Source organism: Gavialis gangeticus, unplaced genomic scaffold (assembly GCF_001723915.1).
Source record: "Gavialis gangeticus isolate Ggan-Ray unplaced genomic scaffold, GavGan_comp1, whole genome shotgun sequence".
NCBI classification, from domain to species: Eukaryota; Metazoa; Chordata; order Crocodylia; family Gavialidae; genus Gavialis; species Gavialis gangeticus.
In genome coordinates, this window is record NW_017728992.1 from 161,338,051 (window position 1) to 161,354,549 (window position 16,499).

General features: G+C 42.5%; 1 protein-coding gene across 2 annotated transcripts in view; it reads left to right on the forward strand.

The window, feature by feature from the left end:
* Positions 1-16,499, forward strand: part of SPAG1 (sperm associated antigen 1) — a 70,898-nt gene that overhangs the window by 43,604 nt on the left and 10,795 nt on the right. For both annotated transcript variants that reach the window (XM_019528007.1, XM_019528008.1), the window contains 4 exons: positions 3,128-3,280; positions 10,825-11,000; positions 12,109-12,250; positions 14,685-14,811. In XM_019528007.1, coding sequence (XP_019383552.1) covers positions 3,128-3,280; positions 10,825-11,000; positions 12,109-12,250; positions 14,685-14,811 — 598 coding nt within the window. The remainder of the gene's footprint in view (positions 1-3,127; positions 3,281-10,824; positions 11,001-12,108; positions 12,251-14,684; positions 14,812-16,499) is intronic.

Sequence of the window (16,499 nt, forward strand, 5' to 3'; positions counted from 1 at the left end):
GCCTGTAGATGCATAAGCCTGCATCACCTTAGGCAACTCTGAAAGGTCTCCACTGATTCTCGGAGATGCTAGAATTTACTTCCTAGGGCAGGCACACAAGTTAGTATTGAGCTGCCTAAAATCTCAGGTACTTTCTGAGACTGTTTGAATCCTGCTCTTAGTTTTTATTAATTAAATGTAAATCATATTGCAAATAATACAATATCTGCTTTAAAAGTTTCCTTACAACAAGGACTTTCCTTTTTTAATTTAGCTTTGTATTCTTTAATATAAATTTCAATTTTGGGGTAATTACTAATAGTTGAAAGAGACATTTACTGACTAAAAGTACATATTTATATGAAACAAGTCTCTTCTTCTCTTAGTTTCAGAGTATAACTCTGTCATTATAACAATGCTATTAATCTTTCTTCTGTATTTTCACTAAGTTGAAACTCGTTTCATGATTATTAATAATTTATAATACCCATAATGTTGTAGATGATTTCAGTAGACAAGGAGGTATTGTGTCTGCCTGTCCTTAGGGCCCACAAATAGACAGAAATTAGGGGAAGTGGAAAATGGTATGTTGTTTTGAAAAGGTTAACATACATGCCAAGAGGATTGCCTGTAAGTGGCATAGCAGAAATACACAAGGTTTAAGAATATGTTTTGGTTTTTTTTTTTAAATTGATTTCAGCCATACCTAAGAGCACTTATATTTAGAGGTACACTGATACATTGGTCTGATATTGGATCAGTGCTCTTCCTGCCATGGCAGGGGTTCGGACTAGATGATCTGCTCAGGTCCCTTCCGACCCTAGAAACTATGAAACTATGAAGCACCAGTATAAGGAAAATTGATTGCATTGGAAATTGGTCTGATGCGGCGATAATTTGGCTGATAAATGCCTGTGCATGCATGCTGCTGCAGCGCAGCATGTAGGTCAGGAGCACAGCCTGGGAGCTTGAAGAGCTGTGTGCAGCTGGTAAGTCTGTTGTGGTGGACTGGGGGGTGCAGATCAATGCCCCCTGTAGTAAGGGAGGGAGTGGGGCTGGGGAACGTGCTGCCAAGCTGTGGCGGGGCACAGGACAGAGCCGCAGCTTGTCCAGAGGGCACGGGATGGGGAAGGGGGGGTGGCTCCTGCCACTGCACTCACCCCAGGATGGTGGGGGGAGCATGTGCTCCCAGATCTGTGCAGGGGGCAGGGGCGAGGTGGGCTGCAGCCGTGGGCTGGGGCTGGGACCGGGGCTGTGCTAGGCTCTTTCCAGTGCATGAGGGCTGTGCTCGGGGCTGTGCTCCTGTCATGTGGGGGGCTGTGCTCAAGGCTGCACTCAGGGCAGGCAACAGCAGCGCTGGGAGGGGGGGCTATGCTATAATTTGGGGTGGCTGCAGACCCTCCGGAACCCCCCTCCCAGCACTGCCACCACCCGCCCTGAGTACAGCCCTGGCCCAACCCCCCTTTACCCCCCGCCATGTACCGGGAAGAGCCTGGCACAGCCCTAGCCCACAGGTGCAGCCCCCTCTGCCCCCCCCATCCCCTCCTGGGGTGCATGCAGTAGTGGGAGCCACCCCACACCCTGCACCCCCCGGATGAGCTGTGGCTATGTCCAGCGCCCCACTCCGCCCTGGCTGGACAGTGCCTGCCCCAGCCCCACTCCCTCCCTCACTGCAGGGGGACATTGATCTGTCACCCCCCATGCCCCTTCCCTTCCCCCTCCCTGTCTACCACAACAGACTTACCAGGTCCACACAACTGTATCGGAAATCAGATCAGTATCGGCTGATATGCCTCCTTAAAAATCGGCTGTCAATATCAGCCCCCAAAATCTCTATCGATGCAACATTGCACCCCTACTCATATTGATAAAAAAATATGTTCTGCATGTTTCTCTTAAGTTTTTACTTACTTCTTGGAAATATTCCAGGGACCCTCCCTATTTAGTTCCTGTTCTGCTTGAGAAACTAAGGTTGCAATCACTTTCTATTTAACTGCAAGAGGGCAGGCGTGGCTTTCATATACTAACTTCTATTTCCCTGGACGAGTGCTTTTACTTGATTTTTGTTACATGGCTATCATTCTCCAGTCATACCCTAGAAATATATGTGGGACAGCTTTCTTTCCCAGGTTGCAGTCTTCTCTAAGAAATGTCTCTCCCCCCCCATTGAATTTACAACTAGTGTTTAGATTGCACCTAATTTCCTTGTATAATGAACCTGGAAATTGGGTTAACGTTTTACAGGTTAAAAAGAAGACATTTCTGAGCCTCTGTAATTCAATTAAGTGATGCAGAATTGAATTTCTAAACTGTATTTAGCGATAGGAGAGATTTTGGTAGTTTAACTAAAAAAATCTTTATTATTTTTTGAGATTTTTAGGGGGGTACCCATCCTAACAGGTAGCTGCTTAAAATCCTCTGAATTGTACTATTCCAGTACATAGCTTTTTACCTCATTATTAGGAATTCATGGTTAAGAAATGCTTTTGTGGGCTTTTGCAGAACTCATTGTGTTGCTGGAATAATCCATAGAGTTCGGAAGGAATCTTGTTTCCCCTGTGGTAGGGGCTGAGTTTGCTGTCTGCTAGCGTCACTGCCAGCGGCATTGGAGAAATGCTATAATTGACTAGTAAGCAACTGAAGCTGTTGTGCAAGGAAAAAACCTATAGCCAAGAACAGGCAATGATGTGTTGCTATATGCATTATCATTATTACAGTGGAGGAGGAACTGAAAACTGTTAAGAAACAGACAGAAACAGCATATGTTTGAGAACCACACAGATCTAGGCACCACTGAAGCAGAAAAACCACCTCCCTTTAGATTTTACCTCACAACAGTATTCTGCTTTTCTGAAGGAATAGATCTGTTAAATCTAATGGAAGTAGTTTTCCAAACTTAGTATACACATGTAAATAAAATATATGGTAATATACATACTAACATGTACATGACTGTAGTCCTATTTTACGTGTTTAAACCTAACCACTTAAGCTTTGCTTTTTATCCTATGTTAAATTAACTCCAAGATGAAATTGTAGAAGTACTAAATGTCATTAGATGATTTCATTTTAATTTACTCACCAATTCAATTCCAAGCTTGCACTGATTGTCATCTATTTTCTTTTGTAATTTCTCCCCCCCCCCCAGAGCTCTGGAACTTCAACCATTTTCACTTAAACCTCTCCTGCGAAGAGCGATGGCATATGAGTCCATGGAGCGGTATCGGCAAGCTTATGTTGATTTTAAAACAGTTCTACAGATAGACAGTGGGATCCAGGCAGCAAATGACAGTGTTAATAGGTAACCTCGATTTGTGACTTGCCTATTTGTATGTGAGGCTGAATGGAAATGTAAGAGTCTGCATTTTGTTTATTTTCCTTTATCGTTTCTGTAGTCCCTGAAAGTTAGAAGTATCCTATATGGAGATGCAAGTTGTTTGTTGTTAGTTAAATTCTTGTGGCCCAATCATTACCTATTACTGTAGCTACTTTATGATTGATTAGACCATGAAGATGAGCTTGAATGAGGACTTTTCTGACACTGTATATTAAAAAGAATTTTAAAACATCTGTAGCAATGACCTCTTGGTAGAACAGACATTTAAATGCTATGCCTTCAGCACCTGTGAATATGTACTGTTTTTCCTTCTGTTCCTTCCTACTGTTTTTATTTTTTTTCCTTTCAGTGTATTGTGCCTTTCAGTCTTGTCCTGCACTTTCCTTCTTTTTTGATCTTCTTTTGTATTCTGCCCAGTGTGCTGGCAACACCAAAATGAATCTTGTGTGATTCCTGATCGTGCAAGTGCTAGGCTAACATCAGGAGTCTTCTAGCCTACAGAAATCCGTGTTTTATTATACTGTATTAAATTGTGCTGCCAAGTACCTCATTAAAGAATGGTGGGAAAATTAGCTAAATGTAAGAGAGCCATTTCAGCATCTGCTTACATTATATTTCTATACCTCAGAATGGTAGAAATATCCATGTTAAACTTAATCAACTGATATTTAGTAGTGATGGAATTTGCATCTTTATTTTCTCATTTACAATACTCATAGGATCATAGAAAAGTAGGGCTGGAAGGGACTTCCTGAGGTCATCTAGTTCAGCTCCCTGTACAAGGCAGGATCATCCCTGACTAAATCATTCCTATGTCTAAGTCATTCTATGTCTGTCTAAGCTGCTCTTGAAAAGTTCCAGAGATGGAGATTGCACAATTTCTCTAGGTAGCCTGCTCTAATACGTGACCACCCTCATAGTCAGAAAGATCCTCCTAATCTCCAACCTAAATTTCCCTGGCTGGAGCTTCAGGCCATTGCTTTTAGTCCTGTCCCCTACAGCCACAGAGAAAAGACCACCTCCATCCTCTTCAGGTATTTGAAGACTGTTATCAAATCCCTCTTCATCTTCTCTTCTCCAGACTAAATAACCCTAGTTCTTTCTGCCTTCTTTCTGCCTTTCTCCATAAGTCTTGCCTCCCAGGTCCCTAATAATTTCTATTATTCTGTGCTGGACTCTTTCCAAACTGTCCACACCGTTCTTGAAGTATGAGGCCTAAAACTGGATACAGTGCTCCAGGTGAGAGCAATGCTGAATAGAATAAAAGAACCACTCCTTGATTTGTAAGTGACACTCCTGCTAATGCAACAAGAGCACACTGTTGGCTCAGATTCATCTTATGGTTCATTGCAACTCCCAGGTCCTCCTCTGTAGTACTGCAGCCTAGCCAGTCATTCCCAGTCTATATTTCTGCATGCTATTGTTCTATCCCAAGTGCACTTGTCCTTGTTGAATCTCATTTTACTTATTGTGGACCATCACTGCACTCCATCCAGATGATTTTGGATCCTAGCCCTGCCCTCAAAGTATCTGCAGTCCACACAACTACAAATAGTTTTCTAGGAAAATTAATATATGTTATAGTAGGTGTTTGTCTTTTAGTATATGATATGGGGGGGGGGTTTGTTCCAAGATGGCAACCCTCCGCTTCCAAAAGGAGTATTTCCAGGGGGGAAGGGGGAGGAGAGGGGCAAGAGGAAGGACTTTGAGTGGCAAAGGTCAGGGGGTTAGGGGCAGGACTTCCAGTCCCAAGATGGTGACCAGGGGGTGGAGCACCTGTCAAGGGGTGGGGTTACTTTTGTGGTGCTTGACAGGTCACCAAAACTCATTAAGCGACCCTCCAGCTGAAATAATTGCCTGCTCTGACTTAAGGCAACCTCATCAGAGCAGATTTTGCCTCTGATGTTCTTTTCTTTCTAGTTCTACAGCTTGCATAGTGTTTTAAATTTGAGGTGTTTGTATATATCAAGAGCAAAATATCAGAGCTGAGAATTTTGCCTTTAACAGTTTGAAAAACATTAATGATATATTAAAGTATATTATTTATGTTAGATAACAAAATACTGATGTAGGTGGGGTAGAATAGTTTTACATCAACGTTACTGCCAGAAAGGTCTCCTTGTAAGATAGTGGTCTTTTGGACTGGATTAGTCGTCCATTTAATGCAGAGGCAGGCAATTATTTTGGGCGGAGGGCTGCTTACTGAGTTTTGGCAAGCCATCAAGGGCCACATGACAGGCAGCCCAGGGCAGATAAATATTAATTTTCTAAATTTTTTTAGGGGCCCCGCAAACTGGATAGAATGGCCTGGCAAGCTGAATCTGGCTCACGGGTTGCATTTTGCCCACCCTGATTTAATCATAGAATCAATGAGTGGGAAGGGACCTAGACAGATCATCTAGTCCAACCCCCTGCCATGGGCAGGAAGGAGCACTGGGGGTGGCAGGGGTCATAAGACCCCAGCCAGGTACCTATCCAGTCTCCTCTTGAAGATCTCCAGGGAAGGTGAGAGCACCACCTCTCTGGGAAGGCTCTGGCCACCCTTACAGTGAAGTAGTTCTTGCTAATATCTAACCTAAAGCTATCCTCCCTCAGCTTGTGGCCATTCCTGGTGACTCCAAGGGGGGCCCTGGTGAACAGACTTTCCCCGAGTCCCTGCTGGTGGCCCCTGATAAGGTTGTAGGCAGCCACAAGATCCCCCCTCAGTCTCCTCTTGCGGAGACTGAAGAGATTCAGGTCCCTCAGCCTCTCCTCATAGGGCTGGCCACGGAGGCCCTCAACCATACAAGTGGCCTCCTCTGGACCCTCTCCAGGTTCTCCACGTCCTTCTTGAAGTGCGGTGCCCAGAACTGGACACAGTACTCCAACTGCGGCCTGACCAGCACTGCATAGAGGGGGAGCAAGACCTCTCTGGACCTATTAGTGATAACACAACAATTAAGTTTTGTAATAAGAGATTGAAATTATGTTGCTAAGTGACATTATACTCAAGGCCAGATTCATAAATACAGGTAAATGACCTAGGTTTACATGACTGCCAGCAGTGACAGTGAGAGGGAGTTCTAAGGAGCTATATTTCAGTGACTGAGTAACAATATTTATCCAGGGTCTCAGATTTGTATTTCAGTGTAGTGTCACCTTTTGGAAGGAAGAGTCTGAGTTATGGATAGTTGTACAGAATGTTGAACAAACTTACTACAGGTATTCCTTAAAAAGGTATGGGTGAGCCCCAAACATTTTTAGAGTGATTTTTCTTTTAGGCTAAAATATATTTTAAGGACTTTAATTAATTTGCCTCGGTTCATTTCCCTGTTTTTGTATCTAATAGCAGGTCAAATAATATCTAGCCTTCCCTAAAATTTCTTACTTCCATTAATATTTATATTACGGTAGCAATGTCTGGAATCAGGCCTTGATATGCTGGAGCTTTACAAACCTAGAAACAGACACAGTGTCTGTTTGCTTAATTTTCAGTTTAAAACATTTATGTGAAATACAGTTTTTCTTGGTACCTCCAAATCCCTATATAACTTCTGTTGTCAGCTGCCATACCTTAATTTCTTTGTTTGTTATAAAGTGTGTAAATTTTGTGTGCACGCTGTCAAGCCTCTATTTCCATTAAGTTACAGTAAGTGTCTCTGTCCAAGAATGTCAAAATTACATTTGCTTTCTTATTCATACTTAAAAATGCATAGGAGAAGAGATCAGATATTATTCATTGAGCAAGAACCCTCATACTTTACACTTTCAACAAAAGAACTCAAGTTTTGTTTATTTTTTAAAAGTAGGACAGGACATTGAGTTTATTCCCTCTGATTCTTACAAAGTTCAGTTTCCTTTAACTTTTTCCTATCGGGGCACCAAAGATGGGCAGAAAGGATACCAGTTCACTTTCTCCTCTGTAGAGCTGCAGCCCAGTGCGTGAGTGGCTGGCGGTGGGAGACAGTAAGGGCAGCATAGCCTCCTCCATCCATTGATACTGGCACTGCTGGTGGTGCAGGGGTCCTGGCTGCAGCAGCAGTAACAAGTCTGCTGCCCTGCTCTGTCCTCCTGCACTGGGCCCACCTACTGGGCTAGAGAGGTGATTCCTGCCTGTGCCAGTCTGGCCAGGCTGCAGCCCCATGCCCGCTGTGGGTGCACAGATTTGGGGTGCACATGCCCCCTCATGCCCCCACCCTGGCCCCACACACTAGGGGGCTGGGGCTTAGGGGTGGATGGGAGCAGGTCAGGAGTGAGGGGCACCAGCAGGGCTGGGGGGCTGTTTTCTACTTTGTACTGTGTCAGGAGTGACCTCGATGTTTACAAATTGGTCCTGGTACAAATAAATTTGAGAACCACTGCTCTAATGGATGGTACTTTTCCCCTGCTTAGCAGTTTGCTACTAGAATCTGAGTCTATGTGTTGTGCTTTGTTCTGGGTTGGTGAAATCACTGATGTCCAGCTGGTTTTGTGCAGTTTTACTTCTGTTATTTTTATCTTGTATATGCATGCAAGCACTTCTGGTAGTTCCCCAAGGTAGATTTTGTAACTTGCTTAGTGTTAAGCTTACTTCATATTTTTCCCTTAACATTCTTCATTTTCTCCTCTCTAGGCCTTCCTTATGTTTTAGCTTCACTGCTCATTACTCTTTCCTCCCTGGCAACCCATCACCTTATTTCAGTTGCTTCTTCCTTCTTCTCTTCTGCTGGTAATTCATTTTCAGCTTGGAAATTCTTAGAGCATAGATCTGCTGCATATATTGAATTTTTAATACAGTTTATTCTGTGTCTTACCTACTTCATTTATAGTTTAAAGTGCTGACCAAATATGGAAAAGGATATTTTCAGTGAGGAAAGACAATTGAAAGGGGTTTTTTACTTTTTAATGTGAACTGCAAAGTAAAAAGGGCAGAGATCCTACCTTTACTTTCCCTTTTAATTTAAAAGGGTAACCTCAAAATGTATTTTTTTTTTAATATTTTGCTATTTGTCTTTTATACAAGGTCCTGGCTGCTTGTTTTTATTGAAGGTTTTTGTAAAGTTCCTGAGGCAGGGGGTGGGGAGTGGGAGTGCAGGGAAAAGGGAGGGGAGTAGATGGTGACATTGGGAAAATTAGATGACCCTGAGTTGCTGATCTTCCTTTCCTGCTTGCAGAGGTGGGGATTACTCATGTAAAAGACAGGTTAAAATGTTTTTAAAAATTGAGGTTAGCTTTGTATATCATAAAGAAGAATATCTGAGAGGGTGAGAAATTATTACTTTGCAGTGCACCTTTTAAAAAAATAGCAGTTGTCTGAGAGAGTTTATTACATGATGCTTGTTTCTTCCTTTTGTGATTTCCCGACCTTATACACATTGAAGAGTAATAGCAAGACCTCTCATTCTAAAGGTTCTTACTTACAGACGCTGTTCCTTATCGTGGTATGGCAGAACTAAGATTTGGGGCTCTTCTTTTCCAAAAAGTTTTAATTAGCAGCATTTTATTGCGTCTGTGCCCAACATCACATTTCTGGGCTGATTTTGTTTTTTCAGTTTTATGTTGAATTGACTGATAGTTTTGCAGTTGGCTTTTAGTTATTGTGAGAGTGCAGATGCCATGGCACTGGGCTCTGACTGCCTCCTTCCTCTCAGTGAATTGACTTATCATTCTAATTGTCTCTTTCTGCTTTTAATATCTCTTATTAAATTGCATCAGAACTACTCAGCAGCTTTTGTTGCCAGCTTTCATTTGAGAATGGTATTATATTTTTCTGATGGGTGCCAGTAAATTCTAACATTTCAGCATGACTGAATGTTTTGTTACAAAATACCATGTTTGGCCTAAGAGCTTTCCTCATGCAGAAGAATAAGTGGGTACAATGGGTTGCTACATCAAGTCTCGTCCTCATCCCATCCATCCCAGGCAAGGGCCAGGGACAAACGTGGTTTGCTCCCCCGAGCATTTAGAATTAGTTATTAGGAATCTTTCAGTTGTCTATGGACATTGCATCAGACCATCTGTGCAATGTCAGAGCCACATTGCTACAAAGGCAAGAAGAGCTGGGCAGGAAGGAAACGGGTCCATGTTTAGTGTGAAGTTGGACATGCTCCTCACTCAGAATAGTATTTTAGCAATTTTTTATCTGACTTTCTGTGTGTAACATAACTCATTTTACAGTGAAAAAAAAAGAGGAAATTAAAAAGGTATATAGAGTGCCCATAATTTTATAAAAACTAGCTTTATTTTAGGGAATGAAGCTGTAGTGAAGTTAAATGAAAAATAAAAAATCTTTTGCAAAAGAATGGCTCAATAATGATTTTGGGAACATAACACAGAGCTTACTGTAAGGCATCTTTGCTTACTACACCAACAAACATTGTTACTGTTCAGTCAGGGAAAAAATTAGGCAACCTGATAATGTGGAATGAGTGAAAAATATCTTGTATACCATTCTTATGTTTGCTTTTAAAAATAAATTTACATATATCAATTTAGCACAGTGCACAGAGCAATACATCATACAAGTCTAACAGTTTATCAGAATTCATTTTAATTCTGTTACTTTGTAGAATAGTAGAACATTACATGATAAAATATACTTAAATCAGTAAAACTTCTCATAGGCCTAAGTAAGGAGAGGAGTATTTGGCCCTATTCTCCTTGTATAGTTATACTATAATACTGAAATACCCTTAATTTTATAAGCATTACTCATATTTAAGGTCTACAGAAAATTTAAGAGAATAAAATTAAGGGTGAAACATGTCCATCTGCTTTGCTTTTCTTTATCCCTACCACATCCTTAATGTTACATTCAATGCTATTCATCCTTTTTCAGATGTATATCCTTTCCTAAATTTATTTAATGCAATTACATCTGAAAAATATATTTAATATATTTTTGCATGAGTGCTATGTCAAATGATCAAACTTCAGGATCAAGAAATACAGTTAAAATATGCAGTAGATTTTAATCTTGTCTGAAGTAGCACTTCATTTATTAGATTCATGTGCTGTCCTCCTGACAAAAGGCTCAGGGTGGATTACAGTACGTTTTTCTAAATTAAGAAGGCCTCTCAGTGACTGGTTTTATTAGTGATTAATATTTCTTTTTTTTAAAAGTTGCTACAAAACTATACAGCTTTGTATAACCCTTGATGGGCTAATTTGATTACCTGCGCTGAGGTCTTGATCCAGTGCTTTCTCTCTCCTCTACTGCCTCCTTTAGTTTCTTTAGTTTATATTTTTAGGCTGGATTTGGGGAGCTATCTTGCAGTTAATCTTGTACTTAAATGTTTTGCTGGCTCAGGTGGAAGTTAGTTTCTCCACTGCTGAAAAGACTCTTCCATTTTAACAGGAAGCATAAAAACAAATTAAAAAAGGAATTTAGGACCTGTTTCTTTAAAAAAAATGAAGACAGTACATTTTAAATTGGGCACTCAGTTTTTTGTGTTTTTTTAATGAGTTTTTTTTACTGAAAACTGCTTAGTTATTTTTAACTTTAAATAATAAAAAGAATAAATATATGGAAAATGTGTGTTTTTCTTTAGAATAACAAGAACTCTAATAGATCAGGATGGTCCAAGTTGGAGGGAGAAGCTATCACCAATTCCAGTTGTCCCTGTTTCTGCTCAACAGCACAGATGGGATGGAGGAACCTTTACTTCAGAGACTAAGCAAAAGAGCGTCACAGATGTCAGTGGAGATAAACAGCTGCAGATCAACAGTATGTGTAACATATGCACATCTATAGTTTCAAAAAGGAAAATTTAAATGTGAAAAGCAAGAAGCTTTGGGGGCTGGATCTGGGGGAGTGCTGTGGTGTGGTTGCACCTCTCCTTGGCTGTCTAGCACATGTCCAGTGAGCTGTCCACTGCCAAGATCTCTGGTCTCAGCTGCTGGTTGCATCCCCCATACCAGTAAGGCGCCCAACCCACGCCCTAGTTCCAGTATCCTCGATCCACTCCTGGAAGCATCCCATTACTTTTCAGAATGTTAGCTGAAGAAAGTTAGCTGACCACAAATATTTCTGAAAAGAAGAATTAGATTTAATTTGCATGTGGACCCAGTGGTGCTCAGTGTTTAGGCCAGTCTGTGGTCTAGATTGGAACCTGCATCTCAGGATCAGACCTGCACACCCAGATCAGCTGCTGCTGTCTGACCCTGCATGCTGGGATTAGGGACCAGAAGGAGCCCTGCATTGCCTCCGTCCCATCTAGCTTGCTTGGACTGGGGGCCCAGGACCTCCTGACACCTTCACCCAGCCCTGCAGGCTGGGATTAGGGCCCCAGACCCAATGCCACCTCCACCAGGTTCCATGTGCCAGGGTCCTGTAGACAAATTTATATTTACAGTTACTTGTCTTTAAGTTATTCAGAATTGCTTTCTTTTCAATAATAAGTTGAAAAATGTTGTTTGTTTAGTTATTTAATTTGGCCTGGCTAGTATGGTGACAGGCACTTTGTTACATGTGTGCTCAATCCACCTGTGTCAATGATAGCACTACAGGAGAATCAGGTTCCTCAGAAGACCTGTCATCCTTCCAGAGTGTGCAAGAGAGAGAAGGCTGAGGGCAGTGAATGTGTGGCGCTGGGGATCTGCACTCCCATTGCACCTTGCAGTATACCTGTACCAGTGTATTGGGGAACATTTGCACTGTCAGATTCCTATTTGGCCCATTGGGTGAGACCAGGGAGAAAACTGTGACTTGAGGGAGTTACTCTATCTCTCTTGAGCTACCTTGGGGAAAATGTGTTGTTCTTAGGATAAATTATTAATTTGTGCATAATAAATTGGTCGGTCTTTAAATAACATTTGGTCCTTTTGAAACCTAGGTGAAAAAACTGAAGAGAGGTTCAGAATCCTGAAGACTGAAGGGAATGAATTAGTAAAGAAGGGTAAATATAATGAAGCTGTAATAAAGTACAATGAGTGCATGAAGTTGAACTCCCAGGAGAGTGCTGTCTACACTAACAGGTAAGGAGCTGAAATCTCTGCCCCATTTTGTAAGTTTCCTAGATAGCAATGTTTGATTCTAAATCATGACTGCTGATAATTTCATGCACTTTACTCACTTTTTTTTATATTACAGAAGATTGGATTTTCCAATGTGGTTGTGGATTTTCCAATTTTGAGTTGTGGTTCAAATAACTTCTTATTTTAATCCATAGTTATCTTTATTTTTTTAGGGACAGCATGTTTAAAGTGATTGAAAATGTTTTCCAAGGTCTCTATGTAAGAGACTGTAGTAACTGTTGTAATGAATTTGTAAAATGAAAATTTGTTGTATTTTGTTCCATTTTCCAAGAATATCAGTGTCATGGTTGGATACCTTAAATCTCATATGTAGTGACATCGTGAGAATTATGGAAAAATTTCAAATATCTTTCAGAAAAGCTGTACATTTTTTAAAGATAAGTGGTCATAATCAGGGATCCTGATTTTCTCTGATTAAAAAAAATCTAAAATTCTCGGATTAAAACACTAAAATCCATGATTAAAATGAAACAGCAGTTTGGAACCCTCCCAGTGCCTCAGTCACTATAATAAAAATGTATTCTAATACCTATATATTTTAGTATTTGATTTTGCATTTTTTATCATGGAAAATCAGAGCTCCCCCTGCCCCCTTAGCCCCCTGGCCTTGTTGGCGCTCCTTGCCTCCCACTCACAGCCCAGTGCCTCCCCAGCCCTGCTGGAAGTGAGCCCCAGCTGACAGGGTTACTAGAGCTGGGTCTGCAGTCCCCTGCCCCTTGCAGCAGTGCCTGAGCCTCAGCTGCCACCCATAGGAAGTGGCAGCTGCTGAAGTGTAGCGGAGCATGGAGCCCAGCTCCCTTTCCCCCATGGGCAGCACAGCTGAGCGGAGCCTGTGGGGAGGGCAATGCGGGCTGCCTGCTGCAGGCTCAGGCGGGAGGTAGGGCTGGCTCTCTGTTGCCATGCACACTACTGGGGGTAGAAACAGGTAGGACCCAAATCCCCCAGATCTGTGCACAGGGTGGGTAAAGGCTGCCCACTACAGGCTTGAGCTCCCCACCCTGCTGCCCTCCCCATGGGGCCTCCACAGCCTGGTGGGCAAGACCCAGTATGGCAGAGTAGAGTGAAGCTGGGTAGGGAAGTTCCTTGTCACTGTGAGCTCTGTGCTGCCCTGGCAAGGCACCCCCTGCCCACTCAAAGCAGTGAGGGGCACAACCCCAAACTGCCACCCCCACTGCTGCAGGATGGGCAGGGGGCACCTTGCCAGGGTGATGGGCTCACAGCAGCAAGTAGCTTCCCCACCCGGCCCCATTCTGCCCCACTGCACTGGGTCCTGCCCACTGGGCTACGGAGGTCCTGGGGGAGGGCAGCAGGGCGGGGAGCCCTAGTCTGTAGCGGGCAGCCTGCACCCGCCCAATGCATAGATCTTGGAGGCATGGGTCCTCCCTGCTCCCTGGAAGTGCGTGCAGTGTGGGGAGCCTGCCCTACCCCCCTGCCTCCTGGACGAGCTGCCAGCGGCCCCATCCCACTCCCTGCTGGGGCTCCACACACCACCCGGCTTGGCAGCAACCCCAGCTCCAGCCCTGTCCAACTCCCTCCCTGTGTGGCCCTCAATCTCCCTCTCTCTCCACCACCACCAGACTTACCTGCAGGAGCTACTGTCCAGGCTGCCTGGTGGCCATGTGCACACATGCATATGGCATCCCTTGCCTGACCACCCTCCTCCTGCTCCGCACAGGCCCTTGCAGGTTGGAACTCTGCTAGCCGGAAGAGAGCTCTTTGCAAAACTGCAAAATTTGCATGTTTCTCTTGGGCAAAAAGGGAAATACATGTCTTTTTTCTGTTTTCCCATGGGAAATGGAAAACCTGGATCCCTGGTCATAATAATAAAGTAGTGTTAATTTTTAAAGGACAGTTTTCAGCTGCAGTCATAATTCTTTTTCTTTCTACAAACTAAGAAGGTTTGAATAGGTCAATGGTAGGCTGGGAGACCCCCAGAAAATACTGTTGTGCGAGAAACTGCAGAAAACAATATTAATGAAATAGGGAGTGACACTTCTACATTTTTTTTAGCTACCATTGAAGGATTGCCCCATTTTGGCATTAAGCAGCTGACAGGGGCCCTGATTCTGCAAACTTACCCCCCATGCTTTATTTTGACCTTTTGAGTGACTACATTGACTTTTTATTTTTCCCCCCTCGGAAACATTGCAGGAATTGGTCCTAAATAGAAACTATTAATGTATTGCTGTGATAAATTACACTCAGGTATTTTTGAAGAATTCCACAATATATGTGTTTAGGGGGGAGGGGGAGCAGAGAATTGATTTGGAATAGAATCAAGCAACATAATTCAATGTTTTGAATCAGATACTGTCAGCAATTCAATATGTTACAATTCCCTTATCCTGCACTGTGTTTTGTTGTGTTATGGTAGAGCTCTCTGTCACCTGAAACTGTGTAAATACGAAGAGGCTAAACAGGACTGTGATCATGTTCTTCAAATAGAAGATACTAATATTAAAGCATTTTATAGGCGAGCTCTAGCATACAAAGGACTACAGGTAAGAATAAAGATTATGGCAGGTATTCTTACATCTTTTGAAATTTACTTATTTACCTCAAAGGCAATTCCATGATCGCCGTTTATACGTAAATACAAGCAAGGGAGTAAGTGAATCCTTCACATTACACCAAAGTTCACACAATGCTGGCAAAATGTAAAACACTATAACTAGTGTTCTGTCCAAATTAAAATCGCCACCTGTCACCCTGGCATCATTTCATTGATTACAGTTGTCAATTCCAGCTCAAAATAGCTAAAATAGATCTCTTCATCACACTCCCCTGTCTCAAAACCCTTTGTACTACTTTACTTTTGGTGTGGAAAACATCATTACCATCTTTCTTGACACTCACCCTGGTAAGGTTGGTGTCATAGTTGACTTAGACTTATATATAGGTCCTTACATCCAGGCTACATCTAAGTCTACCAGATCTGTCTGCATAATATCTCTAAGATGAGTCCTTTATTGGCCCAACCTCCTTTTTGCTGGCATTGACAAATAGAGGGTTGCACACAGAATGTTGCTACAAAATCTTTCCTAGCACATCAATTAGAGCTTATTACCTCTTGTGCCGCCCTTCACTGGCTCCCTCTTCTCAGCTGAGTCAAACATAAATTCCTTGTCTTCATTTTCAAAATTCTTTATAGTCTGTCTTCACCCTCTCATTCAGTGTAGAAAGGTTGATTCCGATCTTTGATCAGCCTGTGATTGCCAGCCGGTATCACTCATTAGATTTTTTTTTCAAACAACTACCCTCATGTTTTATGTTGCCTCACATGCTTGGGAGGAGCTCCTTGTAATCATCCCCCCAGGTGCTTGGTTACATGCTTTCAGATTGGCTCCATAAAACTCTCCTTTGTGACAATGCCTACGAAACAGCTTGAAGTGCTGATGCCAGTGACCGTTAGGCTGGCCAGTAATGTCACTTTGTTCCTTGTGGTTCCCTGTCTGTCTGTCTGTCTGCATCTCTCACCTCTTATCCTCGGGTCTGGACACATGCACATTTGGAACTGTTTCAAAAAGGAAGGAGGAACTCCTCTCTTCAAAAGGGAGAGAACTTCTCCCTTTTTGGAACTGGATCTAAAAATGTGTGTGTAAATACCCTAATGTCCAGAGCCCATACCTTCCTCTGAACTGTGCAGCAGCTGTTAGGTTCTAACAATTGTGTGTGGACAAGCTAGGAATGATACAAATGTAGCAAAAGAGCTCCAGTCTTACCATGCTTCATTCAGGGTTAAATTGGAGCAGGTTTGCTAATTTTGTAATGCTCTGGCTTGTCCACACATAATGGTTAGGATGTACCAGCTTCTGAATGCTCCTAATCATCTGCTCCCCTTTTGAAATGGCTCCAGATGTACATGTCCATACCTTCATGCCTTCACACTCAGACTGTAAGTTCTTTGGGGCCAGGACTGTCTGTTTGTACATTGCAGAATGGGGACCTTGTCCATGGCTGTTGTTTCTAGATGCTATGATAATACAAATAATAACGAAAATAAAGTAAGAGCATGTGCTGTTGAGCATGAAAGGACTAGAAACCAAGTAATGCAGCAGACAAAGACACTCTAACCTTCATTTGCCCTCAACTTAGCTATGATTTCCAAATGTAAGTCTTAGTAAGAACCATGCAGTTTTTGATGACAAGTCAGATTCCTTTACTTATTAAAAATACCTGAAAAACTGCA